This window comes from Osmerus mordax, chromosome 16 (assembly GCF_038355195.1).
Source record: "Osmerus mordax isolate fOsmMor3 chromosome 16, fOsmMor3.pri, whole genome shotgun sequence".
In the NCBI taxonomy this organism is placed as follows: Eukaryota; Metazoa; Chordata; class Actinopteri; order Osmeriformes; family Osmeridae; genus Osmerus; species Osmerus mordax.
The window spans coordinates 11,382,083-11,395,549 of NC_090065.1; the positions used below are offsets into that span (position 1 = coordinate 11,382,083).

Here is a 13,467-nt window from a genome sequence, read left to right on the forward strand (position 1 = left end):
GCCAAGCACATCAACGCTGCTCCAAAGAGCAGAGAAGCTGGTCCCTGAGTTGGTGACAGCTACTCTCCACTACCTCCTGGAGGACAGAGAAGAGGAGCTATGGGGATCACTGTTCAGCTCTGAGCAGCCAAGCCTCACCTCGATGGAGGGGCCGTGGGCCAAGGCAGCCATTGTAGATGTCTTCAGGCTTGTGGAGGATGCAGCCAGCTCTGTGCTCACTCCCCAGGATGTCTCAGCACTGGGTTCCATCACTTACAGAGTGGTAAAAAACATGGTGGTTGCCATCTTGCAGAAGTTTGAGCATGCCTTAACATCCTTCCAGCTGATAGGACATGACAGCACAGAATTTGATGGTCTGGCTGTGACTTGTTCTATGATCTCAGCTATCGTGGATGACATGGAGGTATTGTAATTGTGTCTTGTTTTTAATATCATACAATACATAAATGTGAATAGATCTCAAGAGAAGGCCCTCCTGGCATTGGTATGTGTTCGATTTCGAGACACCTACAGCACATGTACATAAATAATACTCTTTTTGCTGAAGATGGGGGACGGGGGCACTGATGTACCGGAGGACTTCTCCAACCAGATGTGTGAGATTGCCACCACAGCTAGTACCCCTGAAGTTTCCATGAAAGACCTTCTCCTGAAAGCATCTAGAGCTATCGCTGATAATGTAAAGTCCGCAATTGCAAAAGTTAGACATCTCACTATTTCCTTGGGACATATTGCCAAACACAGTATATAATGTGTACCAAAAATCTGTAAACCTTTATACTATGTACAGAACAACAACATCAGCGAAGGCTTAACAGTGAAAGAAGACCTTTCTGAGGCTGCCCCCAAGATCTCTGCCCAGGCCAGATGTCTGGCAGTTGCCATGGAGGACTTTCTCCAGGAACCAGTCATGGCTCACAATGATAAAGTGATGAAGGCAGTTATCACGGAGGTCACCTCAGACCAGGTTCAGCCTTCCCCGAGGTCTCCAAAGACCACTGCTGCATCCAGATTCTCAGAAGAGACTCTGAGCAACCTGGAGGTTGAAGCTCCCAAGGTGGAGCCTGAACTCTCAGATGAGAAACCCAGCGTGGTCATTGGCTGTGTCCTAGCAACCAACTCTGATCTCCATCAATCCATGGTGACACACAACAATCTATTGATGTTCTGAAAAAAATTGATATTTGGAGGGGGGTTTGTATCAACTTTGTATCATGTTTAATGGCATTGCAACGTATTGTTATTCATTCTGGATAATGTCAATGGTTCTTACTGTAGGGTAGATTTTGTTTCTGTTCCCTTACACGGTTCTTTGTCTCTAGACCATTCAGGTTCTGGGAGATGTGTGCAGAGACGTGGCAGAGGAGAACCGTAGTGAGTGTGGGCCTACTTGTTGATCTCGACATCCAAATCGTTTCTTGTGATGACATATATGTGTTCTCCTGTGGCTTGCAGAGTATGAATATAATCAAAGAGTTGTCATTTTCAGATGTCAGTCAGAACCTTCTGAAAAAGTGTAAGAAAGGAGGCATCCGTGGATTCTTCAGGCGTGTTCGTGAATTGTTTTCCTGCTGCTGCTGCGGCCTCCCCACAGAGGAAGACTAGAACCCTCCCATGTGGACCATCTGAGTCATCACACCAGCTAACCAACATGTTTACAGAACATTTTTAAATACAGGTGTAAAGATTTGTATTTCTAGAACATATTAAAGTATAATCATACCCAAATACTTAGAGTGGCTTGCATTCGTCCTTTCCTTTACTTTAGAGTGTCCCCATTGAATGTGTAAGTTTCCTGTTTTTGATTATAGACCAGCTATCAAATCAGCCAATCTGGGTAATCAATCTTAGTGTTATGCTCGGATTTAAATGCTGGTTATATGTTCAGATCATGCATCCTCCCTTCTAGACACACAGTTACTTGATGCTTTAAATACCACTCACTCTCTTAGGAAAAACTCCATCACAGGCCTGCCTACACTGGGACATTGGAGCAGGCCATTCCGTCATATTCACAGCATGCGTGAGATTTAATGCTGCTGTCCAGGGTCCTGAAACCAATGAAGCAAACTTGTAATCCAAAAGGCTGACATTTTGTCCAGATGCAGTATGAAATGAATGGCCAGTGTCCAGAAGCCTGACAGTTTATCCAGCTATAGTGTCAAATTAATGGCCAGTGTCCAGAATGTTGACATTTTGTCCAGATATAGTATCAAATGAATGGCCAGTGTCCTGAAGGCTGACATTTTGGCCAGATATAATATCAAATGAATGGCCAGTGTCCAGAACGCTGACATTGAAAACTGCAAACTGAGCCACAGGCACCTTCATGTTTAGAAAGTGTGTTTGCCTGAGTGCACTGAGTGAATGGTAATACACTGTCCAATGCAGTCGATATATCGATCAAAATTCAACATTTACACACATGATCAGATGCAAGAAATACAATATGCTGTCAAGATTTAGCATGATCCTATCTGTGTACCTGGTTTGCTTTGCATTGGCAAGTGTCTGACGGGCTCAAATAAACACTACAGCTAAATCATTGCTATGTTTGACAAATACAACAACTGAATCTTACAGACGACTAGCAATCTAGATAGCTCCAGACACTGATTTACCGACTACTATTCGTGATCTGGACTGGTTAATTATTAATTCAGTGAGCTGCGACCGGGGGTGACTAACTGACTTGAATGGGATTTTATACAGTCCAACCCATCCCATCTCAAAATATCGAATAAAGAAGAAAAGCTCTTTGAAAGCAATTTAATGGGACCAAAACCTCAGAATTAGAATTATCTGAAGTTGTTGGAAAAAGGCAGAAGAATTATGTGTATTTTAGATATATAATTTTTACATAGATATTCAATTATAATATAAAAGGAAACTTTCAGAAAATATGCAAGAAATGAACCGGAAATTCGTTTTTTTGTTGAAGCTTACTCTGAATGGCCATACACTCCTGCACAATAGGTGGCGCATATGAACCTTTAAGTTGGATGCGATCAGCGGTCAGTCAGTCAAAAAAGAAGAGAAGAGGACCGTACCTACGTGTGCGACTTGTTGGTACCAAACTACGTAAGCTAGCACGCTGCTAACAGTAGTCGGCTTGCAAGGTTCTCATACGCGTTTATGGTATTTTGGCCTTTTAATTTGTTTGAAATTAACGCATTACTTAATCTGTCATTTTAAGACTCAACATATGGCCAAATAACGTGTAAATTGTATCTAGTTATTTGTTAGCTATCTACTACTTTGTCAACTTTGCTGGCTAGCTCGCTGGTGACTGTGCTGTGGCTTGTTTGTTGTTAGCTAGACCAGCTTGGTAAGTAAGGCGGGGTCAGACCCTTTTTATAAATATTTTTTATACTCCATGACTAATATAAATATGTACATTCAAATTCGTTTTTGTTGTTAACGTGGCTTGCGTTAATATATTCGCAAAATCGCTAGAGCTATGGCTATTACATGTTATCTCCTGGACTTGGCTAGCTAGTTCAGTCATTAGCTACTACTAGCTAGGTTCAGTTGCGACAACTAGCTACGTAGGCTAATCGTATACAGCAAATCTGCCAGCGACGTTAGAATTGCTGTGGCAGTAAACATGTCTGGGGCTTCTCTTAAAGGCATCAGATTCTGGTTACATGCAGGAAATCAATTAATTGCAATCATTATTTCTGTGATTAACAGGATTTAGATTTCAGAAAGGTACTGAAGTTCATTTTGCTGTGCTGCTGAGTAAAAAAAGAAACTCCATGTATATGGTGTTTACACTGCCCCTTTAGTGAGCAGTGACAGGTTCCAATCCTTCTGCCCTATGACGTTTATGGCTCATAATGTTTAACTTGTTCCTTTGTGTGGTTTCTAGAAAGGATTTAAAACTTTCTATAGTATATCGATGAATGCAGCAACCCTATTAATTTTCAGGTGGCAGAAAAGGTTTGGTCTTCTGTTAAAAATGTTTTGTGTCTTCAGGAATAATGCCAATGTGATGGCTGTGCAGGCTATGCTTCAAGAGCGAATCAGGGTGGCCCAGGAGCTGCTGGGGAGAGTGGATCTTCTATGTGACCGTCAGTCACAAGATGTAGAAGGAAGAGCTAAACTTTGCAGCAAGCTACGTGCAGAACTCCGGTTTCTCTCCAAGGTGGATGCTGGTAAGGTTTCGATCAAAGAATCCCATCTCCAGAGCACCAATCTAACTCACCTCAAAGCTATAGTTGAGTCAGCTGAAAGCCTGGAAGGGGTGATTAGTGTTCTTCATGTCTTTGCTTATGAGGACACTGATGGCGTAAAGCAGTCACTGGTGGTTGATGTTGTTGCTAATGGTGGGCATACCTGGGTTAAAGCCATTGGGCGCAAGGCAGAAGCCCTGCATAATATCTGGCAGGGGCGAGGACAGTATGGGGACAAGAGTGTGGTGCATCAAGCCGAGGACTTTATCCAGGCCAGCCATCAGCAGCCCGTCCAGTACAGCAATCCACACATTATCTTTGCTTTCTATAATGGCGTCTCCTGCCCTATGGCAGATCGTCTGCGAGAAATGGGCATTTCTGTGCGTGGAGACATTGTTGCAGTGAACTCCGTAGTTACTGAAGATGATGGGGAGGTGGATGATGCTGATGATCAAGGGGCTGAGAGCGAAGTTGTTGAGGACAAAGAGCATTTTGATGAAGGAGTTGACTCGACCGATGAAGATGACAATGGCGAACTGTGTATGGAGCACACTAGAGTAGACAGGGACACCATTGTAGCTAGCTTAGCCTTCCCGACAGAGGTGAAAGTGGATGTGTGTAAACGGGCCAACCTAGATATCACTACACTCATCACCTACGTGTCTTCACTCAGCCATGGCAGCTGCCACTTTACTTTCAAGGAGCAGGTGCTAACAGAACAGGCAGCACAGGAGCGTCGGGAGAAGGTGCTGCCTTGTCTGGAGGAGTTCATGCAGGACAAGGAGCTGTATGCCTGCCAATCTGCTGTACAGGACTTCCGGGTCATCCTTGAAACACTGGGTGGACCTGGGGAGAAGGCCCGTGCAGAGAAACTCCTAGCCCGGCTCCATGTGGTGCCTGACCAGCCCTCAGATCGCACCCAGCGACTGACAACCAGCTCCAAAGTAAACCACCGCTCACTCATGATTTTCGGCACAGGAGACTCCTTGCAGGCTGTCACCATGACCGCTAACAGTGGTTTTGTGAGAGCAGCAGCCAATCAGGGTGTACGTTACAGTGTCTTTATTCACCAACCCAGAGCACTTACAGAGGGTAAGGAATGGAGGGCCACACCGGTATGAAACAAAGTGACCGGAACCATTATTGTAGCCTGCAATTTGTGGCTGTCCATAAACCACAAACCAAGCTGGTTGGGTTCAAGATGGGATTGCTATTTGTTTTAATTCAAACGGTGTGCTTGCTTGGACATGGCTTGTCAGAACACAGAGTATTCTGAGAACAATTATTTTTGGTTACTTTACACATTTGTGGGATAAAGATGTGTGGATCTTAAGAAACCAAGAAGAGGAAGATAAAGAAGGCTGCAAGGAGGGACTATGAATTTACTGGTTCATTTTGGTGAGGATTTGGTCTGTCAAGAGGAGAAGCCCAAGTTCAGAGCTCCAGCTTTGTAGAATGAACACTGGATCACTTGGAGGTTGAGAGCCAGGCTTTTTTGTCAGGCATCATATGCAAGGATTATACCGGCTATCACAGTGCTTTTTTGAATCAATGTATTTTTGTTTAAATAATTTACTACAATGTAAAAGTAATTTGTGCAATAATTGCAAACTGCAGCGGAACTCTAAGATTACTAACTCCTTTTGTTTGTTATTATTTAGATTGGGCTTTTTGAATACATCCAATTTGGGTATATATTTGCTTGGCTGTTGATGCCGGACGGTTATTGCTTGGTAAATTATTCTGCTTTGACAAATGTGCTGCTGATTAAATTCTAAACTCTGTATTGAAAGTCTAAGTAAGATGCAAATAAAGCATCTTCAAAAACGTATTTTAATACATTTATTTAATGTTCAGAATTGAATATATATATATATATAAAATTTGGCATGCCACTATAATATTACATTTTGCATCTTGTGACAGTCTTGTTCGTTCTCAGTTAACCATGTGAGGGCATTTTATATTAAATCATTTTGCTGTTGCTAAAATGTAGTATATATTTGAATGCATGATTCATTTATTAAGAAGAATTTCATAAGTAGGGTCAATTTACAACAACTTAAATTTCAAGAGTAAGTGAAAGGTTGCCATAAGGTCTGGTGTAAGATTGTTGCTAAACGTGACAGTCAAGCTGTTCTGTGAAGTGATATTCAGTTTCTTGGAAATTATTATAATTATAATTTAGCAAGCATTGGCCTTTCATTTCTCAGAACAAGAATTTATTGACGAGTTTCAGAAGAAAGTTCTTTGTTTCTGGCCACAAACCCTCAATTGCTGATGCTCCAGATACTAAACTAAGAATTCTAATTGTATTGCAGCTTTAATCAATACAACAGTTTTCTCATTATCAAGATTCTATTAGAATCTGTTAAGTCGTCCATGTTTTATTAAAAAAATTCTAAAATGCAACACAAAAATAGCGTGTCTAATTTTGTAGTAATTGGTGAAAAAAATATACAAACTATACTGTCCTTCCTGACTGCTAATGCATTTAACTAACATAAATGAGATTATAATTTTACCATAATCACAAAATTGTAAACAAATGATTATTGTTTATTTTAGACATTTAGAATCTGAAAGGGAAAAGCAGGACAAATCAATACACAATTTTTATTTTCCAATATTCTCTGTCAGTTTTTAATTAGACAAAAAAAAAAAATTTGCTTGAAAATATACACATTTGATTTTAAGATGCATAACATTTGCACTAATATTTAATAAAACACAAAGAAATAAATCCTACAATTCATTTTCCAATGTTTTTCTATCATTAATCAAGTATCCTTGCAATTTACTGAGAGCAATTGAGGTCTGTATTCAAGGTGAAAGGGACTCCTCACCCATTTTAACATTTTCCTGCCCATGGCTTACCTGGCCAGGTGCTCAAAGGTAGAAATTTCTCATTTTATAAAGCTGCTTTTAATTTCTAGCTTTCTCATTGATATAAAAAATGACTACTGTAAAAGAAAAAAAATATCTGGATAATCTGGTGTCAGTAAATTTCACATTTAGATTTACAACACACGGTGGACAGTGAGATTGACCTGGATAGGGTACATTTCAATATCAATGACGGTAGAATACAATGCAGGACGTAAAATCTACATTAATGTATACTGAAGTGCAACCACACATTTTTGCATTTGTTGTAAGTGATAAAATGGTTCTTCACAGGGTTTGAATAAAGCCGAAATCCATTAAATTCTAATGCACTCTTGCTTTGTAATATAAACAGAGGATTTCCCTTTCACACCATAAATCCCATAAAGCAGGGGTTCCCAATCCTGGTCCTCGGGCCTCCCTGCCCTGCATGTTTTAGATATTTCCTGTGTTGGAGCAGGGAAACATCTAAAACATGCAGGGCAGGGAGACCCGAGGACCAGGAACCCATGCCATAAAGGATGCTGTTAAGACTGCTAGAAATGCACCTCCTAACCTAAAACACGTATAAACAAATACTATACTATATATTCCTTTAGTAATATCTCCCAGGCTTGCCTGTGTTTGTGGATTGTTGGCATTTAGAGTCTGTTACTGCAACTGGCTGTAAAATAGCCCAGGGGTCTTGCAGCATAGTTGGGCTGTAATACTTTTCCACACCATCTGCCCCCTTACCTCTGCCATGTGTCGACCCGAAAGGAGAGGAATTCCGTGGTGAATTCTTAAATAGAGATTGAATAATTAATTATACATCGGGAAAATAAAATAACATTAAGAAATTTACGATAGAAATGTGAAACTGACATTTACCCCATATTCCATAAACCGCCTGGGACTAGAATTTCTGTATGGAGAACCGCCTTGTTGATTCGGATTCCATCTACGAGGCGTATATCCAGGTGATGCGCTGTTATCGTATTTCATTTTACCATCACTTCCGCCATAACAACCTCCAGCGTTGCCACCAAAATGTCTTTGGGTATTATTTGGGGAGTCAAACTGCCCATATCTTGGTGATCCAAAAGACGGAGGTGGGCCACCACGAAATGCCCATGCTGGTGATGGAAATGCATCCTGTAGAGCTCCGGCGCCATTATCCCCCGTAGGAGTTGAGTTTCGAAAACCTCCCCGTCTTGACCCCACTCCCGGGCTTTGTTGTATGAAGTTAGGCCTATACATCATTCAACTGTAAAAGTACACAAGAGTATCTCTGTACTTTGTGAGTTTATTTGTAGTGTTAAACACACATCTGGCTGGAGTAGCAGACAGGCCTACTTTTTATTGTTCTTCGAAATTCATTTCCGGGAGCGTCACGTCCGATAGAAGCTTGAAACAGGCCTTCAAAATAAGAGCATGGCTTGAAATATGCAAAACATATTCCTAAATTCAGCCGGAATCGGCTCTAGTTATACTAAAAATTGCATTGCACTACGAGTTATTGATATCTATTAGCCAGACATTTACAAACTGTAAAGTAAAATAACCACTTGACCATGTTTACAAAATACACAATGTGAAATGTCATACAGGTTTTGTAAAAATACAAAAAAATATATCAATATTGACTTACACTAATCGATATCAAGACAATGTATATATTTGGATTAAACAACTATTATAGTTTATGACTGGGCTTTATTTAATGACTGGTATATATTGACCTTGCTCCTCTAAACAATTCAGCATGGTATGAATTCCTTTAAATGAATCAATACTAAATATAAATATGTCCCCTCTCTCAACAGGCATTGTCCCTGAAAATGAAAAGCACTTTAGTCATGAGCCGCTAGTACCCCATCCGCTAATTAGATCAAATACAACTCTCTGTGATGACCCTCATGTCACTTCCTGTCTACAACTGAAAACGCATATGTGACTAGATGAATGTAGCAACGGCATGGAAATTGAATTGACTGTGTATTTGTTAATAATTGATGGATGATTAAATGGCACATAGTTATACGTTTTAATAATGACCAAATGCATGCCATCTTGTCATCCACTAAATGTAAGGAATGTTACAAAACAGCGTGTCTCAGAGAAATGGCACACCTCACTGTACCAGAGCTGGATTGTAGGTCAATCATAACGGCAGGTTGGAAGGGAGACAACACCGATCAGCATTATGGCTTCCTGTTCCTGTGAATGCGTATCCTGTTATTGGACGGTCCATCGGGTCCAACATAACACCGAGAGGCCTTGTCTGGGCCTCACAGTACAGGCTGTTTATTTAAAGCGTTGTCTCTGCACTTGATTCATGCTCTAATAACCATACTGGGTCATCTGGGTTCATGCTTTGTTAGTCACAAACTATTCCTAACCAGCTCCCTGTGACTATTTAGTGTGCCTCTCTATAACACTTGGAACATTCTAACAATAAGTTCCCTATTTTGGATTACCCCTGATAACGGTCTATTTAAATCTAATAATTGTTTGGGATTGTAATCTACATTGCCTTAACTCCCCTTTTTTCAGGAACGTCAAAAGCAGTGACAGTTTGACAGAATACACGAAAGCTATAATTTCAGTCTGGTACCACACTTTTGTGCTCAGTCACAAAATGAATTAATCTATTGAACTTTGTCCCACAGCACAATTGTCAGACAACATTTAAACCCATGCATTTGAAACCCTAACTGCAAATGTGCTCCGGGACACAATTCTATGTATGTATGTCTATTGATAAGGATTCATAGATATCCTCGACATCTTTGATATACACGCTTATCACCTCTTATTAACTAGATAAAAACTCAAAGCCTGTTTTCAAGTCAATTGGCATATATATATATATATATAACTTAACTGTCAATTGTGAGTTGAGACCAAGCATTGATGGCGTTAATGGTATCAGTGGAAAGATAACCTGCACCACAAGGTTTCAGCTGACGTGCTCATTAAAATGTGAATGAGTGAAGTCGTTTGCTTTTCACAATAGTCCACATTCCCATTTGTACCTAAGCATCAACTGTGGTCGTCTCTTAAATGTCTCAATCAGACCACACCTTGACCTTTACTGATCAGCATACATGACAACAGGAGGTGAGACAATGGCGCATGAAAACAACAGGCAAAACCTATCCTGCAGCTCAAATCTTAAGCATAGAAGATATAGGGGCAGGGTGTCTCCCAGCCTAACCGATACAATTCTGTCCATTTGCTTAATTGACCCTTTTTTATATTAAGATTCTTAAAAGTTGCTGATTTGATGCCAACAAAACAGCATTGAAATAATTTTGTGAAGGTTATAATTAATAAAACACATTTAAGTGTGGTTGGTTTTAAGGTGTCCTGAATATGTTCAAAATTCTATTCTTTCATTTGTGTTTTGGTTGCATGAAAAGTTCAGCTTCAACTCAACACAACAATGTTTTGGAACAAAGCAATCATTGCTCAAAAACTGTCCTTCAAGCTTTTGCTGGCAGCAACAATTTAAATGTGGCATTTTCTTTTTTTGGAATTGCTGAAAGATACATTTCTCTTACACCTAGCTAACCATAACTTAAAGGTCCTCCGCGAGGCAATCTGTGGTACAGCACTGAACATACAGACAAGCGTCAAATAACAAAACCACAGCAACAGGCTACCATATCTTATTTAATCAAGTTATTGCCATAATCATATTTTACAGCATATGTTCTCTAGAATATTAAAGCACTCCAGCCAGTATCATTTGTGACAAAATGTAACAAAATTGTTGGGAAAAAAAAGGTACATCATGACCTCATCACTTACCCAGTACAAAAAAGGAATGATCCCATTTGGACAATTGCTTTGTGTTGGTGCAACACACACTTACAAACCCAGTGCCTAGCAATTAAAAGTACTTCAGCAAATAACAATGGCGTCTGATCAACTTCAGAACACTGAACATTTCCAAAAGCGTTCCTAATGAACCGAAACCCTAACGTCCTAGTTCTATTGCTACTCAACTGTGCCAATGTAGGCCGGACAGAAATGCCTAACTACTTGGGTCAGCACGTGCACACACATTTTTCTTCCCCAGCTGGCCTTTTGTGCTCTACCAGTGGGAAAGTGGATTTATGACTCCAGTGTACAACCATGCACACCTTTAAACAGCTGTCACTGACATTTTATTGCACTGACAGACACAATAAGTTCTACAATGATAAGTATTACAACCCACCCCTCCGTATATTGGCACTGTGGCCCAGACTCTTTCTTTTCTCTTAGGAAGATGCCAATCGCCAAATGTTACTTTACTCAGATGTACAAAGACAATGTATGTACTTTTCAATCATATCTGTAAACATTTGAGCCTGTGGCTAAAAATAATTCACACAGACTAGCCTGCTTTTTGAGGTGAAACAATCAGTCAATCTACTTTCCAACCAAGCCCGGCAATACCATAACCTACATCTAGAAGGCAGTACATCACAGAGAACCACTATCTTGTGTCTGTCAGGAACACCAACACCAGGGAAAAAGCCTGATTTACTTCTGCTATAAGTTACCTAAATATGTCCGATAAGCTATTTAAATGTACTAAAGACCAGGACTGTTTCACTATAACTAAGCCATGGTGTTGGTTATAGAGAACAGTTACAGAGTAGTTTGGTTGGGTTAAAAAAAAGTATTTGAAGAAACCACCAGAAAGCCCATCATTACTTACTTACTAAATTGCTTTCTCATAAGACGATTAAAGAGTAATCTTACTGCAAAGACATACATTTCGGAAAATGGAATGTAGAAACCCTGCAATATGAAAACATGCATGCAGAGCCTACTTCTGCTCTTGACCCCACAGTGACAAACCGGAAAAGGTGAAGGGGGCGACTACGCGTGAGGTCACCTTGATCTAGAGGTCAGAGGAGGGCGTGTGCTGACGTCATGGCAGCCCCAGATGAAAAAGGCCCATTGATTGAAAGCACTCCGTCTGATGATATGGGCTATGTCGGCCTTTTCAGATGGAATGTAGAATTGAGTTGAGGGTTAGAGGGAAAGAACAGAAGGATCTGGGACAGATCAAGGAGAATACCGATAGCTTGTGAGGGTCGAGTAGTGAGGGACAGCATGAAGCCACCCTGTGCGTGATCAGTCGCGGAAACAATATAGTTCTATTGGCCAATTGTATAAAATGTTCTTCCAAAAACATAATTAGTGCCACATTGTTTACCCCAGAGCATCACACTGTACATGTGTTTTAACGGCATTACACTGTCATGAACTATGGCATAGAGTAGTATCTTTCTTCTCAGAATATGTATTTAAATTTCAATACAGTCCAGCCTTAATGAGAGCCCTAAGATGTATTCCAATCCTAATGAATGATGTATAAACTTTTCAAAACCACAATACAGAAACCTCAGTGATTGTGGGTTTGAGAGTGGCAAGTTATTTTTCAGTCTGAAAACTGTTGCCCATTTGTGGGGAAACATACAAGACAGTGTCCTAATTAAAAGTAATACATTTGAAAAAAGGCTTGGCTGTGTCTTCTTGGGATTCATGTGAACTTGTCACTCCCTCTAAAACAATGCATTTGTCATGGTAGTTATGTCCCTCTTCCCTTATTAATGACAAGACCCAACTGTTAAAGTAAATTGTTGATTGTTTTCTCAGATTTGATCTGTTTAGGCCTTTTGCTAGCATCAGACCCAAAATATCTGTATGTCATTTCCACTAGATGTAACACATCAAGTGGCAGGAACAGAACAGCATCACTTTGCTGCCAACACACATTTTAGGTTGCCTCCTACCCTGAAATGATTCAAACAGTTTTGAAGCATTTATGTAGCAAATCATTTTGTGCTTATATTGTAAATGAAGGACTATTGAACTTTATTTCAGGCCATGATGTAGGCCTATATGCTGGGAAAATGGGTAATGGGTAGTGGATTGAGGGTTTTGTCTTTTATTGTGGCTTTGAAACCGCCCTGTCTAGTACAGTTTATTGATGCCCCTCTGTCCCCATCAATCTCTGCAAGCCTTGTCTGTCTGGTCATGGAGCTGTCGGCCATGGCTCAGGGGCTGACCTTTCTGAGCCATGTTTCCCCACAACGGACCAAACAAGATTAACATGGATTAGCTAACACAATATATGTTCACTGTTTATATGTCAACATGAGAAGTGATGTGGTTCAGTTAGTTTAAGGCAGAGTAAAAAGTATTTAATTTGCCCATCTTTATTATTTTTATGAAGGGTTTTATTTTTTATGAAGGGTTGTTTCCAGTACATATGGAGGAGCAGTTTGTATTTATTGGATACTTGCTGGAAACAAAGGAATCAATCACTTTATTTTCACAAATGGTTTTGCTGGCATTTGCCGTACTGGCATTGCTAGTTGTACAGAATTTAATTCAATGACTTGACTGAAAATAGATTATA

General features: G+C 40.2%; 2 protein-coding genes across 3 annotated transcripts; one reads left to right on the forward strand and one right to left on the reverse strand.

The window, feature by feature from the left end:
- The first annotated feature begins 3,098 nt into the window (after positions 1–3,098).
- On the forward strand, positions 3,099–6,006 carry c16h7orf25 (chromosome 16 C7orf25 homolog). Of its 2 annotated transcripts, none has more exons than XM_067253285.1 (2): positions 3,099–3,138; positions 3,979–6,006. In XM_067253285.1, exon 2 carries the CDS (start codon positions 3,995–3,997, stop codon positions 5,294–5,296), a length of 1,302 nt encoding a protein of 433 aa, XP_067109386.1. In that variant the 5' UTR covers positions 3,099–3,138; positions 3,979–3,994; the 3' UTR covers positions 5,297–6,006. The 2 variants fall into 2 exon arrangements, with proteins under 2 accessions (XP_067109386.1, XP_067109385.1); XM_067253284.1 differs by having other exon boundaries at positions 3,109–3,328.
- Positions 6,007–7,573: 1,567 nt separating this feature from the next.
- mplkip (M-phase specific PLK1 interacting protein) lies at positions 7,574–8,527 on the reverse strand. The gene is made up of 2 exons (XM_067253769.1): positions 7,932–8,527; positions 7,574–7,842 (listed from the first exon to the last, which is right to left on the reverse strand). The coding sequence occupies exons 1-2, from the start codon at positions 8,301–8,303 to the stop codon at positions 7,657–7,659; spliced, it is 558 nt and encodes a 185-aa protein (XP_067109870.1). The 5' UTR covers positions 8,304–8,527; the 3' UTR covers positions 7,574–7,656.
- Between the last annotated feature and the right edge of the window lie 4,940 nt (positions 8,528–13,467).

What these genes read in the sequence shown, in the direction of transcription:
- c16h7orf25 (XM_067253285.1), top strand. Translation starts at nt 3,995, where the DNA reads ATGGCTGTGCAGGCTATGCTTCAAGAGCGAATCAGGGTGGCCCAGGAG.
- mplkip (XM_067253769.1), bottom strand. Translation starts at nt 8,303, where the DNA reads ATGATGTATAGGCCTAACTTCATACAACAAAGCCCGGGAGTGGGGTCA. An exon ending in GGCGGTTTATGGAATATGGG is followed by an intron (nt 7,843 to 7,931) that starts GTAAATGTCAGT and finishes TCTCTATTTAAG; the next exon opens with AATTCACCACGGAATTCCTC.